This window comes from Pongo pygmaeus, chromosome 4, assembly GCF_028885625.2.
Source record: "Pongo pygmaeus isolate AG05252 chromosome 4, NHGRI_mPonPyg2-v2.0_pri, whole genome shotgun sequence".
Taxonomy (NCBI): domain Eukaryota; kingdom Metazoa; phylum Chordata; class Mammalia; order Primates; family Hominidae; genus Pongo; species Pongo pygmaeus.
The window spans coordinates 222,606-243,813 of NC_072377.2; the positions used below are offsets into that span (position 1 = coordinate 222,606).

The following is a 21,208-nucleotide window of genomic DNA, read 5'->3' on the forward strand; positions in this document are numbered from 1 at the left end:
TAGAAATAGGAAATGGGTCACCAAAATAGGAGCTGTTGCTGCTGCGTTCTCTAGCACACCTGCCTTGTTTGTACTGCTCAGCGTGGAATGCCTCTTGGGCTCCAACAGTGTCACTGACACTGTTGCTGATCTCCTTGGATTCACCTGGTCCATTTGGATCAAGTTATTTCACCTGTTCACATGAGCAGATACCACGTTAAAACCTTAAAGGTTGGCTTAACATTTCTTGCCCTTTTTTTTCTTTCTTTTAGTCTCTGCGATATGATACCAGCTATTTTGTGGAGTATTTTGCCTTGGATCTCCTGATGGAGAATGGGGAGTGCCGTGGTGTCATCGCACTGTGCATAGAGGACGGCTCCATCCATCGCATAAGAGCAAAGAACACTGTTGTTGCCACAGGGTAGGAATCTCATTTCTACTTTATTTCATTTATAAAAATGAATAAATTTCATTTAGAGTTTCTTTATTTTAATGAAAATAGAGGTATTGTAGAATAACCGTTCAGTCACAGGCCTTGATATAACCGTGTGAGGGTGATGGCCTTTCCCAGCCGTGATTCCTCACCTGTAAAGGGTGAGGACAGCAGCACCTGCTTCGGGGTGAGAAAGCATGGCCCTCAGTAGTCGGTAGTGGCTGCCATCAGGTTCACAGCTTACCTGTCCCGATTTTAGGTGAGGAAACTGCGGCCCAAAGGGTCACATGGGGTTTTTGTGGCAAAATCTCTCTTGTTTTAGTGGGTTCTGTGTTGATACTGATTCCTGGGGTGGATAAGTCCTTCTTCTCCACATAATGAAAATAAGTAACTTTAATTTTATACACTGTCAGTTACTTTAACCATTTTAAAAGTTAAAAAGTGTCAGTACAGCCAAAGTAAAAATCAGCACAACTACAAGTTGGGAAAAAATATTTTCCAAACCATGTGTGTAATAATATCTTACTATCTAAAATAGCAAAAAAAAAAAACCCTACTAAAAACAACCTACTAAACCCTACTAAAAAACAACCCTACTAAAAATGGGCAAAGAACTTGAATAGATATTTTTCTAGAGAAGACATACAAATGGCCAATTGATGTATGAAAAAATGCTCAACGTCACTAAGCACCAGAGAAATGCAAATTAAAACCCCAATGAATATCATCTCATCTCACTCCAGTTAGAATGACTGTTACCAAGAGGACAAAAGACAGCAAGTGTTGGTGAGGATGTGGAGAAAAGGGAACCCTGTGTGCTGTTGGTGGGAACGTAAATTAGTACAACTATTACAGAAAACTCTGGAGGTTCCTCAAAATTCACAGGACTACCATGTGCTCCAGCAACCACATTTCTGGGTGTATATCCAAAGGGCATGAAATCAGAGCTCAAAGAGACACCTGGACCCCACGTTCATTGCAGCATTATTCACAATACCCGAGATATGGAAACAGCCTAAATATGTGTTGGTGTTTAGTGACAATGTGTGTATACACAACTGAATATTATTCAGCTATGAAAACAAAGGAAATCCTGTCATGTGTGACAATGTGGATGAACCCAAAGTCATTATGTTAAGCGAAACAAGCCAGGCACAAAAAGACAGATACTGCATGTCACTCATATGTGGATCTAAAACAGTCACAACTCATTGAAACAGAGTAGGACAGTGGTTGCCAGGGGCTGGGGGAATGCAGACTGTGGCGATGCTGATTAAAGGTGTAACTTCCCGTTACAAGATGAAGTTCTGAAGGTCTAATATACAACATGGTGGCTAGAGTTAATATTATACAGCACGGTGGCTATCGTTAATATTATAACTTGAAATTTGCGAAGATAGTAGACCTTAGGTGTCTGTATCTCCAAAAAAAGGATAATTGTATGAGGTGATAGATGTGTATTAACTTGTGTCATCATTTCACAAAACATATGAAATCATCACGCTGTACACCTTAAATATATACGGTTTTGTTTTGTTTTTGTTTTAATTCGTCAATCATACCTCAGTAAATCTGGGGGAGAAAAAATCCATAAAAATTTTAAAATTTCCATTATAAAAGTAATATATGCTTATTGGGGAAACCTTTTGAACAGCACAAAGCTAAAATACAAATAGGGCCAGGTGCGCAGTGGCTCATGCCTGTAATCCCAGCACTTTGGGAGGCCGAAGTGGGAGGATCAGTTGAGGTCAGGAGTTCGAGACCAGCCTGGCCAACATGGCGAAACCCCATCTCTACTAAAAATACAAAAATTAACTGGGCATGGTGGTGCACACGGTAATCCCAGCTACTCGGGAGGCTGAGGCGGAAGAATCACTTAAACCTGGGGAGCCGGAGGTTGCTCTGAGCCGAGATCGCACCACTGTACTCCAGCTTGGGCAACAGAGTTAGATCCTATCTCAAAATAAATAAATAAAATAAAATACAAATGGAAGTCCTTTCTCTGATCCCAGGCTTCTATCCTACCTGCGAAGGGTGGCAGCACCACTGGCGTGGCCCCCAGTGATGTGTGTGGGGTGTGCGTGAGTAGGGGGTTGAGTGCATACAGCACTGAGAAGACGGTGCTGGGGGCTGCCGTGTCGATTTTGTGATCTCAGCAGACAGGAGGTCCGGACGTGGGCCGCTGTGTGCAGTCACTGCTCTCTGTCGTTTCCAGAGGCTACGGGCGCACCTACTTCAGCTGCACGTCTGCCCACACCAGCACTGGCGATGGCACGGCCATGATCACCAGGGCAGGCCTCCCTTGCCAGGACCTAGAGTTTGTTCAGTTCCACCCCACAGGTAGGGCAGGACGCCTTGCCCGGCAGGCGTTTGGCTCGTGTGTGTCTTGTAAGCATGTGATGCCTACTCATTGCTCTTCCATAGTTTTATGTAATAACATGGTTTTGAAGATCAGCTGCCTCAGCTCTCAGGTCCTAACTTCAATGTCATTTCCTTAAGGAGACTTTCTTTTCCCACACTCCCCTTTCCCTAAGGCAGTTTGGGCCACCGTCTTATGCATTTCTCAAGATCACTAAACCCTGCCTTGGTGATGCTTAAGCCAGCAGTAAAGCAGGGATTGAGGCCGAGCACGGTGGCTCACGCCTGTAATCCCAGCACTTCAGGAGGCCAAGGCAGGAGGATCACCTGAGGTCAGAAGTTCGAGACCAGCCTGACCAACATGGTGACACCTCATCTCTACTAAAAATACAAAAATCATCTGGGTGTGGTAGTATGTACCTGTAATCCCAGGTACTTGGGAGGCTGAGGTGGGAGGAATGCTTGAACCTGGGAGGCAGAGGTTGCAGTGAGCTGAGATCGCGCCACTGCACTCCAGCCTGGGCAATAGAGTAAGACTCCGTCTCAAAAAAAAAAAAAGTAAAGCAGGAATTGTTCAGTGTCCCTCTTTGCAACGAGGTCGTCAGCTCCTCAGGCAGGCAGGTCTTCTCATTAGCTGTGGTGCTCTATGCCCAGCACATGGTAGGGTCTCCATCAGGGTTTACTGAGTCAGCATTCTGAGAGCTGGGAGAATGCCATGGAACCGAGAAGCAGCACAGGCAGACTTCAGCTTTGTAGGAGAACATGGAGCTTCCGTGATAATGGGATGCAAAGTTAGGACGCAGCCGTGACAGAACCCCATGTGACATTGGGCACTGGGCTCAGCCCACATGACCACTGAGGGAGCTTGTCGTGGGGAAGATGAACTCGTCTTGGGGATGTCTGACGGTTGAGGTTACAAATGTGCAATTCGGAGACATTAACACAGAAATGACAGTTAAAGTCTTGAGTTTGGGGGAAGTTCTTCAAAATGAGTCAGAGAGAGACACACACACATCTGCCTCTTGTTTGAGGTGACTCGTCCTGGACTTTCCTGGGTTGCTTTTCTGACGTGTGGATGATGGAGACCCCTGAAGTGGTGCCAAAGAACCAGACCTGTGTCTTCTCTTTCTCTGTCAGTGTCAGCTTTCTGCTCCTTGGAAGGGATGAAAATAAGAAATGAATTTGTTGTAGGTTTTTTTTTTTAAATTTGTTTGGAGACAGGGTCTTGCTCTGTTGCCCAGGCTGGAGTGCAGTGGAGCAATCTTGACTCACTGCAGCTTTTGTCTCCCAGGCTCAAACGATCCTTCCGCCTCAGCCTGCCAAACAGCTGGGACTACGGGCATGTGTTACCATGCCCAGATAATTTTTGAAGGTTTTTTCGTTTTTGGTAGAGACGGGATGTCACCATTTTGCCCAGGCTGGTCTCAGACTCCAGGGCTTAGGCGATCCTCCTGCCTCGGCCCCTCAGGGTCCTGGGATTATAGCCATGAGCCACTGCACCTGGCCTGTTGTATTTTTTATTACTGTTTTTAATCAATAAAATGTCACTGAGCCCCTGAATTCCCTCTGTAATTTGCTTAGAGCTCCACTTCTCGTGCTTTGTCTTCAATATGTGAGAAGTAACCACAGAAAAAAGAGCATTGAAACTTAGAAAATCAAAAGACAGGCAAGAATCACATTCTTTTTTTAAAAGCAAGATTGCCCTTTTTGTATACTAATAAAAATTGTAGCTTTTGAAATACATTTAGTTTAGGGTTTTTGATCTCCTTTGTTAAAATTCGAAAGCTTGGCATGCCCTGTTTCTCATCGCACTGAGGAGTCACAGAGCCGCTGTTTGGAGCACAGACCGCCGGACTGCCCAAGTTTGGGTTTGAGCTCTGTCCTCAGCTGCATGACTGGATGTTACCAAGCGTTAATTTGCTTGTCACTGAGAAAGGGGGTCGTACTACCCAGAGTTGTTGTAAGACTTAAACGAGTTAATATGGGGAAAGCAGCTAGAACTGCCCATAGCAAGTGCAGTGTAAATGTTATCTAAAATAATCATTATTACTGTCCTTGCCACTGTTTGGATAATTTAGATATGAATTCTCCAAGCTAGTATTCTTAACTAGTCACCACAGTATCATAGTACAAAAGAATGTTCAAAAATTAAAACAAAATTTGAGGCATCCAGTGTACACTGGGCTGTAATCAGAGTATTGGCCAGAGGTCTGTGGGCTGGCCTTTCTCCTCGCTGGGGACGCCGCTCTGCCCCAGCCTCTGCTGCAGCTGTCAGCCTTGTCAGTGCTTTTTGTTATCCAGACTTTCTACTACTGTATGTTAACTGTCTTTCTGTGCAGTTTTGCATATAATGCCTTCTGCATATCTTTTTCCTCTTTCCCCCACAAAAAATCTTGAAAAAAATAATGCATTTGAAATAGAAACCTAGCAATTGTTAGGTGATAAATATGTGTGGTTTTTTTGCAGGCATATATGGTGCTGGTTGTCTCATTACGGAAGGATGTCGTGGAGAGGGAGGCATTCTCATTAACAGTCAAGGTGAAAGGTTTATGGAGCGATACGCCCCCGTCGCGAAGGACCTGGCGTCTAGAGATGTGGTGTCTCGTTCGATGACTCTGGAGATCCGAGAAGGAAGGTGCGTGTGATTTACCACCAGCACTGTCTGAGCGGGAACACGGGCCGGGATTGCTTCTGTGAGTTTCAGCACTGCTCGCCCTCACCTTCGTGTGCAGGCACACGTGTACAGCCACCTCTCTCAGCTGCGGGCAGGCGTCTGTTAGTCTGTGATATTTTTCTAAAGACCTACATTTTGAAAATTTTAGCCAGTTTCTTTCTCAAATCTGTGGAACAGAGTTTCTCTTAGTGTGTGTGAGTATGTGACGGAGTATGGGAGAGAGAGACACACACCCAACCTGAAGTCGGCACGTGAGCCTTGGGTGTTGTGTCTGATACCCACAGATGTTTTTCAGCAGCTTTCAAAGTGTGTGGGTTATTTGGCTTTCAGCAAAACAATTTACAGCTCTTTCATTGCCTCACCCTATTCTTTAATGTAATGACACTTGCTAAATATCTGCTGGTATGGCCTTTAGAGGTTTTACATTTTTATATTTAAAAAAACAGAAGTCAGGCAGGGCGCAGTGGCTCACACCTGTAATCCCAGCACTTTGGAAGGCTGAAGCAGGCGGATCAGGAGGTCAGGAGATTGAGACCATCCTGGCTAACACGGTGAAACCCTGTCTCTACTAAAAATACAAAAAATTAGCCGGGCATGGTGGCGGGCGCCTGTAGTCCCAGCTACTCGGGAGGCTGAGGCAGGAGAGTAGTGTGAACCTGGGAGGCGGAGCTTGCAGTGAGCTGAGATCACACCACTGCACTCCAGCCTGGGCGACAGAGCAAGACTTCGTCTCAAAAAAAAAAAAAAAAAAAAAAAAAACAGAGAAGTCAAATGGTTTTTTGGAATATGGTAGCCCTCCGTACCCATCGGTTCCACATGTGTGGTTTCAACCAACTATGTATTGAAAATAAAATTGCATCCTTACAAATATGCAGACTTATTTTCCTTGTCATTGTTCCCTTAACAATACAGTGTAACAGCTATTTACGTAACATTTACATTGTATTAGGTACTATGAGTAATCCTGGAGTTGCTGTAAAACTTAAATGTAAAACTGTAAATGAGGATGATTTAAAGTATAGAGGAGGATGTGCATAGGTTATATGCAAATACTCTCCCATTTTATATTAGGGACTTGAGCATCCACGGATTTTGGTATCCGTGGGGTTCCTGGACCCAACCTGCCACGGATACGCAGGGACGACTGTATTTGGCATAGAGGCCTTTCTAATGCACTTACCAAGGACAGCCGCAGCAGGCTGTGATCCCTGAGACAAGTGTGAGTTTAGTGAGGGTAGAGTTTTTGTTCTGGTTCTCAGCTGTGTCCCAGCACCTAGGATTGTCCCTGGCACACAGTAGATGCTTAGAAAAGATTTGATGAGAGGGTGACCATACATGAGGGGAAATTTTCTTCAGTTTCAAAACATGTTGAAACTCACACACTTCCAAGATGATGTATTCTCAGGTCTCCTGCCATTGCCGTTCTCTGCCTTATGTGATGGTGTTCTGTCTTACCAGAGGCTGTGGCCCTGAGAAAGATCATGTCTACCTGCAGCTGCACCACCTACCTCCAGAGCAGCTGGCCACACGCCTGCCTGGCATTTCAGAGACAGCCATGATCTTCGCTGGCGTGGATGTCACGAAGGAGCCGATCCCTGTCCTCCCCACCGTGCATTATAACATGGGCGGTATTCCCACCAACTACAAGGGGCAGGTGATGGTGCTGACTCCTCTCCCACAGCTGGAAAGAAGGCTGGGACGACGGGGCCCACCTCGCAGTTGTCTCTTTAGATCTTACAGGAAAAGACATGTTTCCTTCAAGAAAGTACTGTGTTGTTTTCTAGATCGCACTTTAAATTTCTATTACTGGAGGATGGAGGGGGCTTGATAATTTATTCCTCCTTAGTAAATTGTCAGAGATACATCATTTGCAGCTTTTTCCATTTTGTAGTTACTTTCCTATATGATCCTGTGTTATTTCTAATGATCTTGTACATCGAGGGATCTTTATAATTCATTCCTTTGAGTGGTTTGCGGTTCACACAGAGCTTGTCAGTCACTTAGGCTCCTTGTTGGGCGAGGTGGGTGGAAGCTGTTGCTTTCCCTGCGTAGACGAAGAGGTGAACGGGGTAGAAGAGTCTGGAACATCAGTCTCCCCTGCTGATCTTCCTCCACCTGCCGTGCTCCTGGGTCTGAGCCAGAGCACAGGTGGTGAGGGCCCCGGGAACATGGGACACGGGGGACAGTCGCAGATGCTGACATTGGAGGTCCTCTGACCTGCTTATAACAGCAGGTGCTCAGGGGCAGAGGGGAAACTAGGGGATACCTTCGGAAGCTTCCCTCTGAAGAAGAGTAGCTATGGTCCTTACTTCCCTCTTAGATACGGTATTTACTTCCCTCTCTTTTTTTTCTTGGAGTTGCAGTCTCACTGTGTTGCTTCGGCTGGAGAGCAGTGGCACAATCTCGGCTCACTGCAACCTCCGCCTCCCAGGTTCAAGTGATTTTTCCACCTCAGCCTCCCTAGTAGCTGGGATTACAGGCACCCGCTATCATGCCCCGCTAATTTTTGTATTTTTAATAGAGATGGGCTTTCACTGTGTTAGCCAGACAGGTCTTGAATCCCTGAACTCAGGTGATCCACCCACCTCAGCCTCCCAAAGTGCTAGGATTACAGGTGTGAGCCACCACGCCTGGCCTACTTCCCTCTCTTTCTCTGACCTGCAGCACAGACACCCTGTTGAGGGAGGTGGACTTATGGAGGCATGGGCACCTTGACATTTCACCTGAAATCTTCCTTTCCACAGGTCCTGAGGCACGTGAATGGCCAGGATCAGATTGTGCCCGGCCTGTACGCCTGTGGGGAGGCCGCCTGTGCCTCGGTACATGGTGCCAACCGCCTCGGGGCAAACTCGCTCTTGGACCTGGTTGTCTTTGGTCGGGCATGTGCCCTGAGCATTGAAGAGTCATGCAGACCTGGTAAGTGTTTTCTTCAGGAGCCACACTATTTGAGAAGGCGCAGGAAGTTACAAAGTTTTTTTTCTTTTTTTTGGAGAAAGGATCAGCCCAGGCTGGAGTGCAGTGGCACAGTCATAGCAGCTGCAACCTCCCAGGCTCAAGCAGTCCTCAACACCTCAACCTTCAGAGTCCCAAGTAGCTGGGACTACAGATGTGCACCACCACACCTGGCTAATTTTTAAAAAATTTATTTTGTAGAGACAGGGTCTCACAATATTGCCCAGGCTGGTCTTGAACTCCTAGACTCAAACAGTCCTTCTGCCTCAGCTTCCCAAAGTATTGGGATTAAAGGCATGAGCCACTGCACCCAGCTGGGTTACAAAGCCTTGACTTGTTACTGGAAATCTGCTTAGTGATCATATAGAGGTAGTCTGGGTTTTTCCCCCTAGAAGTGATTAAACTGAGAAATCCAGAAATTATATAGTGGTAATGTTGGGACTAGATAGAGGCTGGTTGGGGATCTTAACAGTTAAGGTGACATTTTTGGGGTTATGTTTTTTTAAAAAATTATTTTGCAGTCATTATGTTCTGCTTAGAAAAAGCACTATTAGGAAGTTGTTATTTTTAGGAGAATCATTACGTATTACTTGCCTGATAGAAATCACTTATTTGCAATGAAATATTTTAAATAGTTGGCATGAATGAATATGTAACTTCTTGGTACTTAGAAAAATAATTTAGGCCATTCTAGAAACAAAGTACAACTAACCTCTATTAGAGGAGAAGGGATGACTTACAATGAACAGGATTCCCACCCTCTACGGACAGATTGGATTTCACTTGCTGGTTTTCTTTTCATGGTAGCATCAAATAATGTGCAGGAAAAGAAATGCCGTGTGTGGGAGTGTGAGTCTTATGTGCACTAAGAACAGGACAGTTAGCATCACTCCCACCTCCAGAGATCTTCACAGTGGTTATCCAGCCTCGTGTGCTCAGAACAGTGTGAGGTGGATGAGGCACTGGTGGGTGTTTGTGTGGCAAGGATGGTGGGACCCCAGGCCCGTGTTCTTCCCATTACCTTTCTCTGGTGTTAACTGTTTAGCATCATTTCTGCTGTTTTTATACAACAGGTGCTTTTTGCTTTTTGTATGGACTCAAATGAAATAAAAACAAGCACTGCCGTAACTTATAAACATGTGCCCTTTTATATCTGTAGTTAGAAAGGTACAGATAGTATTCAAAGGGTAGCTTACTTCAGACACTCTGTCTCTGTGGATCTGACCACAGCTCCGGAGGCCAGCACACGCAAACCTGGCGTCTTAGCCCAAGCCATTGCTGATCATCGGCGAAGGTGGAGTTCAGGTCCATCATTCCTGATGCCACAGGTAGTGCTTGTCTCACTGCATAGCCCTGCAGTTTGTAGCAGTAAGGACTGATACCATTTCTCTCAGAGCAATGTAGAAATTTTGAGCTGCTCTTTCTTTGAAAATGCAAAAAAGAACATTTTGTAAGAATACCCTATACTTTACATCTGAGAAACTGCTCACGCATGCAGCATCTCAGGCAGAATGCTGTGGAGTCAGACTCAAAAGGCTGCACACCTGTGGTTCTGTTGATACGACATTTTGGAAAAGGCACATCTAGGGAAGAAAAGGGATTGGTGGTTGCCAGAGGCTGTTTCCTGAATGTGGTGATACTTACAGACACAACTCTGTGTGTGTCAAAATTTGAAAAACCCTACACTAAACATGATGAGTTTATTTTACTGTATCTTTATGCTTTAATTTTCAAAAATGAAAAGGAAAGAAAAAATGCTTGTAGCATCACTACTTCTCCCCCAACCCCCCCGACAAAAAAAATACATATATATATATGTATTTATATATATATATATTTTTATATAGATATATATATATCTATATATATATGTTTTTTTTTTTTTAAGAGATAGTCTCCCTCTGTCGCCCAAGCTGGAGTGCAGTGGTATGATCAGGTGCACGCCACCACACCTGGCTAATTTTTAAAAATGTTTTGTAGGGACAGGGTCTCCCTGTGTTGCCCAGGATGGGCTTGAACTCCTGACCTCAAGTGATCCTCCTGTCTCAGCCTCCCGAAGTGGTTACATGCACCTATACATGTGTTAAAATTGGTAGAACTGAGGTTGGGTGCGGTGGCTCACGCCTATAATCCCACCACTTTGGGAGGCTGAGGTAGGCAGATTGCTTGAGCTCAGCAGTTCGAGACCAGCTTGGGCAACGTGGTGAAACCGCGTCTCTACCAAAAATACAAAAATTAGCTGGGCATGGTGGCTCACACCTGTGTAGTCCCAGCTACTTGGGAGGCTAAGGTGGGAGGATTGTTGGAGCCTGGAAGGCGGAGGTTGCAGTGAGCCGAGATCACACCACTGTACTCCAGCCTGGGCAAGAGAGGGAGGAGACACTGTCTCAAAAAAAAGAAAAAATAAATTGTAGAACTGTCCACCGAAAGAAAAAAGTCAATTTTACTGAATGATCAATTTTTAAAGCATTATTATCCAAAGGAAAAGAAACACCAGCAAGCCTAGAAGCATTTGAGCAGACCCTCAAGAGACCCATAGCCTGGTCCCGTGGAGAGGTGGTGGGCGGGGCGGGGCCTGTTTGACTCCTACATTTCATACCTCCTGCATGTATTACCTGTTGAAGAAAATATATATAATATTATAAAAAAAAAAACTTAAAAACTTTTTTCAAGACATCTTGGAAATACAAGAGTTGCAAATCTTGGCTGTGTGCAGTGGCTCACACATGTGATCCCAGCACTTTGGGAAGCCAAGGCAGGTGGCTCACCTGAGGTCAGGAGTTCGAGACCAGCCTGGCCAACATGGTGAAACCCATCTCTACTGAAAATACAAAAATTAGCCAGGTATGGTGGCATATTCCTGTAGTCCCAGCTACTCTGGAGGCTGAGGCAGGAGGATTGCTTGAACCAGGAGGTGGAGGTTGCAGTGAGCTGAGATGGTGCCACTGACTGCACTCCAGCCTGGGCTACAGAGCAAAATTACATCTCAAAAAAAAAAAATTGCTAATTTTGAAGTATAGGTGAGAGCACATAAGAGTCCAAATCAACAGGTGACTTTCAAGCACACAGCAGCCACCTTCCCCCCGCTGATGTGAAGGACAGTAGGGTGGCCGGCCCCTTGGGACCACCATCGGGAAGATGTCTCTTTTTTCCCTTAGTGGAGTGACATTTATATACACTTAATGTATATAAATTTGTATAATTTAATTTTTTTTTTTTTAAGACAGGGTCTCGCTCTGTTGCCCAGGCCGGAGTGCAGTGGTGCAATCTCGGCTCACTGCAACCTCCACCTTTCGGGTTCAAGCAGTTCTCGTGCCTCAGCCTCCCAAGTAGCTGGGATTATAGGCGCGTGCCACCATACCCAGATAATTTTTGTGTTTTTAGTAGAAACGAGGTTTTGCCACGTTGGCCAGGCTGCTCTTGAATTCCTGACCTCAAGTGATCCACCTACCTTGGCCTCGTAAAGTGCTGGGATTACAGGCGTGAGCCACCGCACCCGGCCTGCATTTAATTTTTTAATTTTAGAGATGATTTCTAGTTTATTCACTCTAAGATCACTTAATGGATATCTACTGTGTGCCAACAATTTTGCCTTTATGTTCTTTAAAATTGGCCCCAACTCAACAGATGGCCTCAGATGTAGGGTGGGCTGGCAGTGTGTTAGCTCAGGAGACTTACCCAGTTTCCAAGCTCCTTGAGCGGCTGTGCTACATATTTATGTGTCATTCTAAATCCATTTGGTTTTTTAAGACGGTTTTCAAAAGTTAAATTCTAGCTTTTTTTTGTTTTAGGAGATAAAGTCCCTCCAATTAAACCAAACGCTGGGGAAGAATCTGTCATGAATCTTGACAAATTGAGATTTGCTGATGGAAGCATAAGAACATCGGAACTGCGACTCAGCATGCAGAAGGTGAGAGCCTGGACTTGCTCTGGAGTGAGCAGGCTGGCTGCATACCTGGTCCTGCACTGGTTTTGTTTTTTTAAAAATAGATCTAGGGGGATGCAGGTGCAGTTTTGTGTGGATGTACTGTGAGGTGGTGGAGTCTCGGCTTTTCATGTACCCATCACCCAAGTCGTGTATGTTGTACCCAGCAGGTAATTGCTCATCCCCACCCCTCCCGCTTTTTGGAGCCCCCAGTCTCTGTTAGTGCGCTCCGTGTGTCCATGTGTACTCACCGTTCAGCTCCCACTTCCAAGTGAGAACGTGTGACACTTGACCTTCTGAGTCACTTCACTTAGGATAGTGACCTCCTGTTCCATCTGTGTAGCTGCAGAAGACATGGTTGTATTCTTTTTTTATGGCTGAGTAGTGTTTCATGGTATATATGTACCACATTTTCTTCATCTGGTCGTCCGTTGATGGGCTCTTAGGTTGATTCCATGACTTTGCTGTTGTGACTAGTGCTGCGATAAATACACGAGGCTGCACCAGTATCTGGAGCTAAACAGCGGTAGGACGTACTCCTCACCATATCAAGAATGTGAAAGAGACCAGGAGGCCTGAACTACACAGAAGTGCACTCATTTTCCACGTAGAAGGTCAGCAGGCTAGGGCAGAATTCGTGACTGCTTAGCATCCAGGACAGCCTTCCGTGGTTCACTCGTGTGTGCTTGGGCGTGACCTCCGTGCCCTGACCGTCGCTGCCTGTCATGGATGAGTCACAGCGTGGAGGAGAGGGAGCTGCAGGACCACCGGAGAAGCTCAGTCCCCAGCAGGGCCGCTTTCTCTTAGCGGGTTTCCTGGAGTTCAACACAACACTGGTGCTTACATCTCAGGCCCAGATACTGATCATGTCATCATGCCTGGCTTCCAGCAGCTTGGAAATGTCTTTAAGCTGGGCCTGTTGCTGGCCCTAAATATACTCGGAAGAGAGGGAGAGTGGGTGGCAGGTGGAAACTGATCTGTGCGGCCTGTGCTGCTGGGAGTTGGTCCAGTAGGACCGTCTGTGATGATGGAAATGTTGAGTGCCGTCCAGTATGGCAGCCATTAGCCACAGGGGGCTGTGGAGAACCTGATACATAGTCAGTCTAAGAAACTGAATTCCTCTAATAACAAGGATTCTTGTCCATGAATGAGATCTCTTGCCTACTATTTGCAAGAATTTCTGTGTATTTTCTAAAATGAAATCCATTGCTTTAGTCCCATTCTGAAATAGGTGTCTAACACCTATTTGGTGTTACTCATAGGAGAACAGGTTGCCTGCTGACATCTTCAGAGGCCTGTGCCCTTCAGTCTTCAGGTGAGGCTGGGCTTGAGGGAGGCTTTGTGGAACGGTGAGAAGAACAGCGTGACTAAGGCACAGAAGGCTGAGTGATGCCCTGCAGTGCTTTGTGGAACGGTGAGAAGAACAGCGTGACTAAGGCACGGAAGGCTGAGTGATGCCCTGCAGTGCTTTGTGGAACGGTGAGAAGAACAGCGTGACTAAGGCACGGAAGGCTGAGTGATGCCCTGCAGTGCTTTGTGGAATGGTGAGAAGAACAGCGTGACTAAGGCACGGAAGGCTGAGTGATGCCCTGCAGTGCTTTGTGGATCGGTGAGAAGAACAGCGTGACTAAGGCACGGAAGGCTGAGTGATGCCCTGCAGTGCTTTGTGGAACGGTGAGAAGAACAGCGTGACTAAGGCACGGAAGGCTGAGTGATGCCCTGGGGTGCTTTGTGGATCGGTGAGAAGAACAGCGTGACTAAGGCACGGAAGGCTGAGTGATGCCCTGCAGTGCTTTGTGGATCCGTGAGAAGAACAGCGTGACTAAGGCACGGAAGGCTGAGTGATGCCCTGCAGTGCTTTTGTAGGGTTGGAGGGCAGCTGGGAAAGAAGGAACCAGTGCATTAGAGAATGGGAACGCGCCTTCAGATACAGAAATGGCAAATCCATGAGATAGCTTGAAGTGAGAATACTAGAAGCATTAACCACCAAACAAGGTGCGTCGTGGTGCCTGCCGTATCCCGGGCTCCGTGAGATGCTGGAGTCGGCACTGAACAAACAGAGCTTCCTGTGCTCGTGGAAATGGGTTTCGTTGGGGAAGGGATTTTTCTGCTGACTCTGGCTATTAATAGTAAGAAGCAAAAAAGAAATGAGGTAAATTTTTGGGAACAGGCCCCCAAATGTGGCCCAAAGCTGGCCATAAACAGAATCTCTGCAGCACTGTGACATGCTCGTGATGGCCATGAGGCCCGCACTGGAAGGTTGTCGGTTTACGGGAATGAGGGTAAGGAACACCTGGCCCACCCAGGGCGGAAAACCGCTTAAGGCGTTCTTAAACCACAAACAGTAGCGTGAGCAATCTGTGCCTTAAGGACATGCTCCTTCTGCAGATAACTGGCCAGAGTCCATCCTGTTTCCCCTAAGGAATACTTTTAGTAAATCTTTTGACTGGCTTGCTCTCAATAAATACATGGGTAAATCTCTGTTCGAGGCTCTCAGCTCTGAAGGCCGTGAGATCCCTGATTTCCCCCTCCACACGCTATATTTCTGTGTGTGTGTCTTTAATTCCTCTAGCACTGCTGTCTTAGGGTCTTCACACCTGAGCTGGTCTCAGCAGTAAATACTGAAAAGGAATAGATACAATTGCCGTTACTTACAGATAGAATTTCCAAAAAATTCCCAGGGAATAAACTGAAAAACTAACAGAAACAAAACAAGAATGTAGTAAGGTGTCTGGACAAGAGATTTGTATCTAAAAATCAGTAGCTTTACAATGTGCCAGCAGTAATCTGCTCAGACATCAGTAAATATCTCATTCACATTTCAAAAAAAAATTGAAAATGCCCTGAAATAATGTAACCAGAAATACGAAAAAAAGAATATGAAAACATGTGGCTGCTAATGGACATGAAAGAATGTAATACTAGATTCTGAGATGCAATGTTTTTCATTTGTTCTTCCTGAGAAACCATTAGGTTGATGTGCATTACAGTGTTACGATTATGTATGAGTCTAAGGAAAATCAGATGAAATGTCCAAATTAAACCACGAAGGTGCATAGGTAGAGGAAGAGACAATTAGGGTCAGTGGAGCAAGGCACAGTTAGAGGGAGAAGCAAGGAGGAGGAGGGATCACGGAGGTGGTGCCTGTCTGTCCCACAGGAAGCAAAAGCTGACGCCCAGTTCCCAGCATACCTACAGTAAACTTCAGGTCCACTGCATAGCACGTTTCTCACCACAGTAAAACTATGAAGGAACTCAGTGTACAAGGAGCTTCTACAAGATAGGCAGAAGACAGTAGCTAGATGGGCCAAGGGCCGCAGCCACCCATGCCCCTCCCTCTCCTTGAAGACCTTCCGCTCCAACACCACCATCACCAGGGCTCTGCTCAGCTCCTCCTAGTGTGTATCACCACAGGGCTGCTGGCTTGTGTCACGTTCACCACCAGACCCCGTGTCAGGAGTCCCGCCAGGGGTGTGGGGAGGCAGCGCTGCCTGGTTGGCCGTGGAGCCGTATGGAACATGGTGCCTCACAGGCAGTCTGCTCAGAGTCCTGGACCCAGGCTGTATCCTGCTGGAAAGGATGTGTGTGAGTCTAAGATGTGTATGTAATAGAAACATTTATTTATTCAGAAGCTTTAGTCAAAACTTCATTTTTAAGTTTGGAGTAATAAACTCACAGTCTGAATTTCCTAATTTTTCTGTTTAATTTATGTAACTTTTAAATGAAATGCAAAACAACAGGTCTAAAAGTTAAGCAGTTCTTGGTATGGCGGCTTCTATGGATTAAAAGTTTACAAATAATATTTTGTGCCACAGTCAATGCAAAATCATGCTGCCGTGTTCCGTGTGGGAAGCGTGTTGCAGGAAGGTTGTGGGAAAATCAGCAAGCTCTATGGAGACCTAAAGCACCTGAAGACGTTCGACCGGGGTGAGCAGACAGTGGGCTCTGTGCACACTGTTGCGCCTGCCTTCTGCAGGGTGGGCTGGTGTCTGTACCGTCAGTGCTGACTTAGTTCCGTGCTTGCTGTCTGGATGGGTCCTGGCCCACAGCTATTAAGCCACAACCAGTGATTCCATGGACTAGCAGGCCCAGGCTGGCAGCTCGGAGGGCCCATGTGACTGGGTCCCGCCTGCCCCTGATGGAACTTTTTGTGTCCCCAGGAATGGTCTGGAACACGGACCTGGTGGAGACCCTGGAGCTGCAGAACCTGATGCTGTGTGCACTGCAGACCATCTATGGAGCAGAGGCGCGGAAGGAGTCACGGGGTGCGCACGCCAGGGAAGACTACAAGGTGGGCCTTCTCACCACGCCCACCTGCACCTGCCTTTTCCTGCCACCTGGTGGGACTCAACCACACCCATGCATTTTCTCTGCATTTTATTTCGTTTCCCCAAAAGTAAATCCAAAAAATGCCCTTTTCCCCCTGGTAACTTCGATCCCTGGGTTCTCGCCATCTTCTGGATCACTGTGACCTTTTCCTTGCTTTGGGTCAGCGTCCACTGATGCCAGCAGTGGCATCTCCAAGCCAACGTGCTTTGCTGTTAGAAGGCCACGGTTAGAAGTGCAGCCAGAGTGGCATGACCAGGAAATAAATGCCAGTTTATTAAATAACGAGTAAGCCACCGTTTCAAACCTGCCCTGTGGAGGAAATGCCAGTTTATTAACGAGTAAGTCACCGTTTCAGACCTGCCCTATGGAGGAAATGCGAGTTTATTAAATAATGAGTAAGCCACCGTTTCAGACCTGTCCTGTGGTTTGGAAAAGGTATTATAGAGCCTGCCCTGTGGTCACTTGTTCTTCAGATGAACTGATTTTTGTGCAGAGCACACGTGTTGGATTCTGCCAGGTAAGAGTTTTTCACATATGATAGCAAAAAACGACAGAAAGGGAAGCTTGGGGTGCAAATGCAAGTTCAAGATAAACCACATCAGCAAAAGGACAAAGGCTTCACAAGGCAGGCACACAGGCTGGTTCAGGACCGTGTGTAGGCGGCTGGTGGCAGCCTTTCCAGTCAGCTGAACATGGTGAATGGGAAAATCATTTTTATTCACCATGAAATTTTACTGATTTACCCTCCACTAGAATATGCTGATGGCTGTGATCACTGCTCAGAACTTGCTCTTGTCTCCTTGTACATATTAAGAGTTTCCTGCAAAGCATGTGAATCCGTTTGCCAGAATACAGAATAATAGTAAATTTATTATTTTTATTTTTATTTTTTTGAGATGGAGTCTCACTGTCCCCCAGGCTGGAGTGCAGTGGCGCGATCTCAGCTCACTGCAACCTCTGCCTGCCGGGTTCAAGTGATTCTCCTGCCTCAGCCTCCCAAGCAGCTGGGATTACAGACACATGCCACCATGCCTAATTTTGTATTTTCAGTAGAGACGGGGTTTCACCATGTTGGCCAGGCTGGTGTCGAACTCCTGACCTCAAGTGAACCACCCACTTCGGCCTCCCAAAGTGCTAGGATTACAGGCATGAGCCACTGTGTCTGGCCAGTGCATAAATTTAGTTGGTCACAGTGAGTTTTAATTAGAATAGAAGCCAGGTGCAGTGCCTTACACCTGTAATCCCAGCATTTGGGAGGCTGAGGCAGGCAGATCACTTGAGCCCCAGAGTTCTAGACCAGCCTGGGCAACATGGCGAAACGTGTCTCTACAAAAACATAAAAAATGAGCCAAGCGTGGTGGTATGCGCAGGAGGCTGAGGCAGGAGGATTGATTGAGCCTGGGAAGTCAAGGCTCCGGCGAGCTGTGATCACATCACTGCACTCCAGCTCAGGTGACATAGCGAGACCCTGTCTCAAAAAAAAGATTTTTTTTTAATAAAAACAGGCTGAAAGAAAAGATTGAGGTGGTCTCCCAGCACATGGAGCAAAAAGACAAAGTATATGATAAACTCTTAGGTACATAAAGGATGTCTAAGGGAACATGCGGACATGGATTACTCTGGACTCACTGCTGGCTGCACACCCCTGGCCAGCCATGTGGCCTCCGTGGGTTCTGAACGTGTTAATGGTGCCAACCTCCTGGGCTGAAGTGGAAATGGAATGAGTTCTAGGGCATCTGTCTCTTGGATCATTTTAATGTTTGCTGTGTTTTTTCTGTATTGCTCTGTTTGAGTAATAAGAAATGTGATGGTGTTTCCGGCCTCAGGTGCGGATTGATGAGTACGATTACTCCAAGCCCATCCAGGGGCAACAGAAGAAGCCCTTTGAGGAGCACTGGAGGAAGCACACCCTGTCCTATGTGGACGTCAGCACTGGGAAGGTCAGTGTGGAGCTTGTTCTCACCACAGCCCAGCACCCACACGGCCCCGCCCAGGTCTGCGGGTTGGCCTTGCTGATGGTGAACCGGGAGGAGCAGGCCAGATTTAAATCAGCTCCTGACAGATTTGAGGCACCACTGAAAAAGGCACTCTGACAGCAGTCAGGCTTTGGACTGGAAACAGAATCCAGTGCCTGCAGGTGGTTCAGAGGAGCCTTAAGGAAGGGTTGCTCCATGGTGTGGGCCAGATGGAAGTCACTGGGCAGGAGCAAGTGTCCAAGGCCTGGTGGCAGGGGAGGAGATGATTGTGGACCTAGCGATAAAGTCAGCATCTGTGGGGTGGGGACACACAGCCATTACCAGAAACCAGTCCCAAGCCAAGGGAGCCCAGAAGAGACCCCTCCCCTCTCCTCCCATGGGCTGGGCCAACTGGAAGCATCTGCAGGGGAGCTGAGGGGATGTGGTGCAGCCCTTAGCATCCCCTGGGCACTGAGCAAGCAGAGAAGGGCAGATATGGAGGTGGGGTTGGGGGTGAGCCACATCCTGGGAACAGCCAGCCGAGAGTGTGGTAGGGGGTCACAGCCTTGTTCCACACAAGCACAGCGTCCTGGGAACAGCCAGCTGAGGGTGTGGTAGGGGGTTGTAGCCTTGTTCCACACAAGCACAGCGTCCTGGGAACAGCTAGCCGAGGGTGTGGTAGGGGGTTGTAGCCTTGTTCCACACAAGCACAGCGTCCTGGGAACAGCCAGCTGAGGGTGTGGTAGGGGGTCGCAGCCGTGTTCCACACATGGTGAGCAGCGTCCTGGGAACAGCCAGCTGAGGGTGTGGTAGGGGGTCGCAGCCGTGTTCCACACATGGTGAGCAGCGTCCTGGGAACAGCCAGCCGAGGGTGTGGTAGGGGGGTCACAACCTTGTTCCACACAAGCACAGCATCCTGGGAACAGCCAGCCGAGGGTATGGTAGGAGGGTTGCAGGTTGTTCCACACAAGCACAATTCACCCGTGTGGCATTTCCGCTGGGCATTAAGATTCAGAAATAATGAAGATAGAAAGCTTTTACCCTTAAACTTTTCATAGCTTGTAAGAGTCGTATAATCACTTAGCTGTGTCTGTGGAAGTTACCTTTGGACTCTCACTATCATCTAGTGTGTCTGTGATTCAGGCAGTACATCATTTTTAGGATTTATCATGAAGGCCATTTCCTGAGAGTGTATAGAAATCACACTTCACTTGCTTAGCACTAGTCTGTTTTTAATGTTTCCGGGTTCGGGTTTTTTGTTTTGTTTTTGTTTTTCTGAGATAGAGTCTCATCTCTGCTGCCCAGGCTGAAATGTGGTGGCTCGATCTCGTCTCACTGCAGCCTCAACCTCCCCTGGGCTCAGGTGATCCTCCCACCTCAGCCTCCCGGGCACATGCCACCATGCCTGGCTAATTTTTATGTGTTTTGTAGAGATGGGGTTTCTCCACATTGCCCAGGCTAGTCTTGAACTCCTGAGCTCAAGTGATCCACCTGTCTTGGCCTCCCCAACAGGCATGAACCAATACCCCCAGCCAGTTTTAGTGATTTTTCAAGAAATACATACTCATTTTAGAAAGTACAAAGAGATTGAAATAAGAGCTCACTAACCAGAGACGACCCATTATGGTTGAAATTTCTTTGTATATGTGCCTACCTTTTCCTGTGTGTGCATATTTAATACACAGCTTGAGTATTCCTTCTCTGAAATCCTTGGGACCAGAAGTGTTTTGGATTTCAGGCTTGTTCAGACTTTGGAATATTTGCATTATACTTACTGTCTGAGCATCCCTAATCAGAAGATCTGACTCCATAGCACATTTCTTTTGAATGTCTTGCTGGTGCTCAGAAAGTTTCAGATTTTGGAGAATTTCAGATTTTTGGATTAGGGGTGTTCAACCTATATAAATATTTACTTTGAAGTAGAAAAACTGGAAGTAGATAGTTTAAACATTAAGTGTCTTGGTATAGACAAGGGTTCTACCACTTCTCATGACGGGAGAATTTTTATAAAGCACTGAGAATCTGGTACAGTGTCATTTTCTTTGCTCTGTTCCACTCTGTGGATCTGCCGTCATTTACAGTCCCCTGTTGCGCATGTAGATCATTTTTGAATTTGTTATTGGAAAATACTGCAGCAAATACCTTTAAGTTCCCATGCCGTAAATCTACTTTTATAGTTAAAATTTTTCAAAAGGAACACAAGAGATGGCTTTTTGTACATTTTTGTGCTTAACTTACCACTGACTTCTTTTCAAGGTCACCCTGGAATATAGACCCGTAATCGACAAAACTTTGAACGAGGCTGACTGTGCCACCGTCCCCCCAGCCATTCGCTCCTACTGATGAGACAAGATGCGGTGATGACAGAATCAGCTTTTGTAATTATGTATAATAGCTCATGCATGTGTCCGTGTCATAACTGTCTTCATACGCTTCTGCACTCCGGGGAAGGAGGAGTACATTGAAGGGAGATTGGCACCCAGGCTGGGAGCTTGCCAGGAACCCAGTGGCCAGGGAGTGTGGCACTTACCTTTGTCCCTTGCTTCATTCTTGTGAGATGATAAAATTGGGCGCAGCTCTTAAATAAAATATAAATGAACAAA

The 21,208-nt window shown here is 46.6% G+C and overlaps 1 protein-coding gene across 2 annotated transcripts in view; it reads left to right on the forward strand.

The window, feature by feature from the left end:
- SDHA (succinate dehydrogenase complex flavoprotein subunit A) overlaps nucleotides 1-21,208 on the forward strand; it is a 30,953-nt gene extending 9,745 nt beyond the window's left edge. For both annotated transcript variants that reach the window (XM_054487754.2, XM_054487752.2), the window contains 10 exons: nucleotides 252-400; nucleotides 2,628-2,752; nucleotides 5,237-5,405; nucleotides 6,903-7,098; nucleotides 8,189-8,360; nucleotides 12,188-12,306; nucleotides 16,137-16,248; nucleotides 16,482-16,612; nucleotides 18,477-18,590; nucleotides 20,862-21,208. In XM_054487754.2, the coding sequence (XP_054343729.1) occupies nucleotides 252-400; nucleotides 2,628-2,752; nucleotides 5,237-5,405; nucleotides 6,903-7,098; nucleotides 8,189-8,360; nucleotides 12,188-12,306; nucleotides 16,137-16,248; nucleotides 16,482-16,612; nucleotides 18,477-18,590; nucleotides 20,862-20,948 (1,374 nt within the window). In that variant the 3' untranslated portion in view covers nucleotides 20,949-21,208. The remainder of the gene's footprint in view (nucleotides 1-251; nucleotides 401-2,627; nucleotides 2,753-5,236; nucleotides 5,406-6,902; nucleotides 7,099-8,188; nucleotides 8,361-12,187; nucleotides 12,307-16,136; nucleotides 16,249-16,481; nucleotides 16,613-18,476; nucleotides 18,591-20,861) is intronic.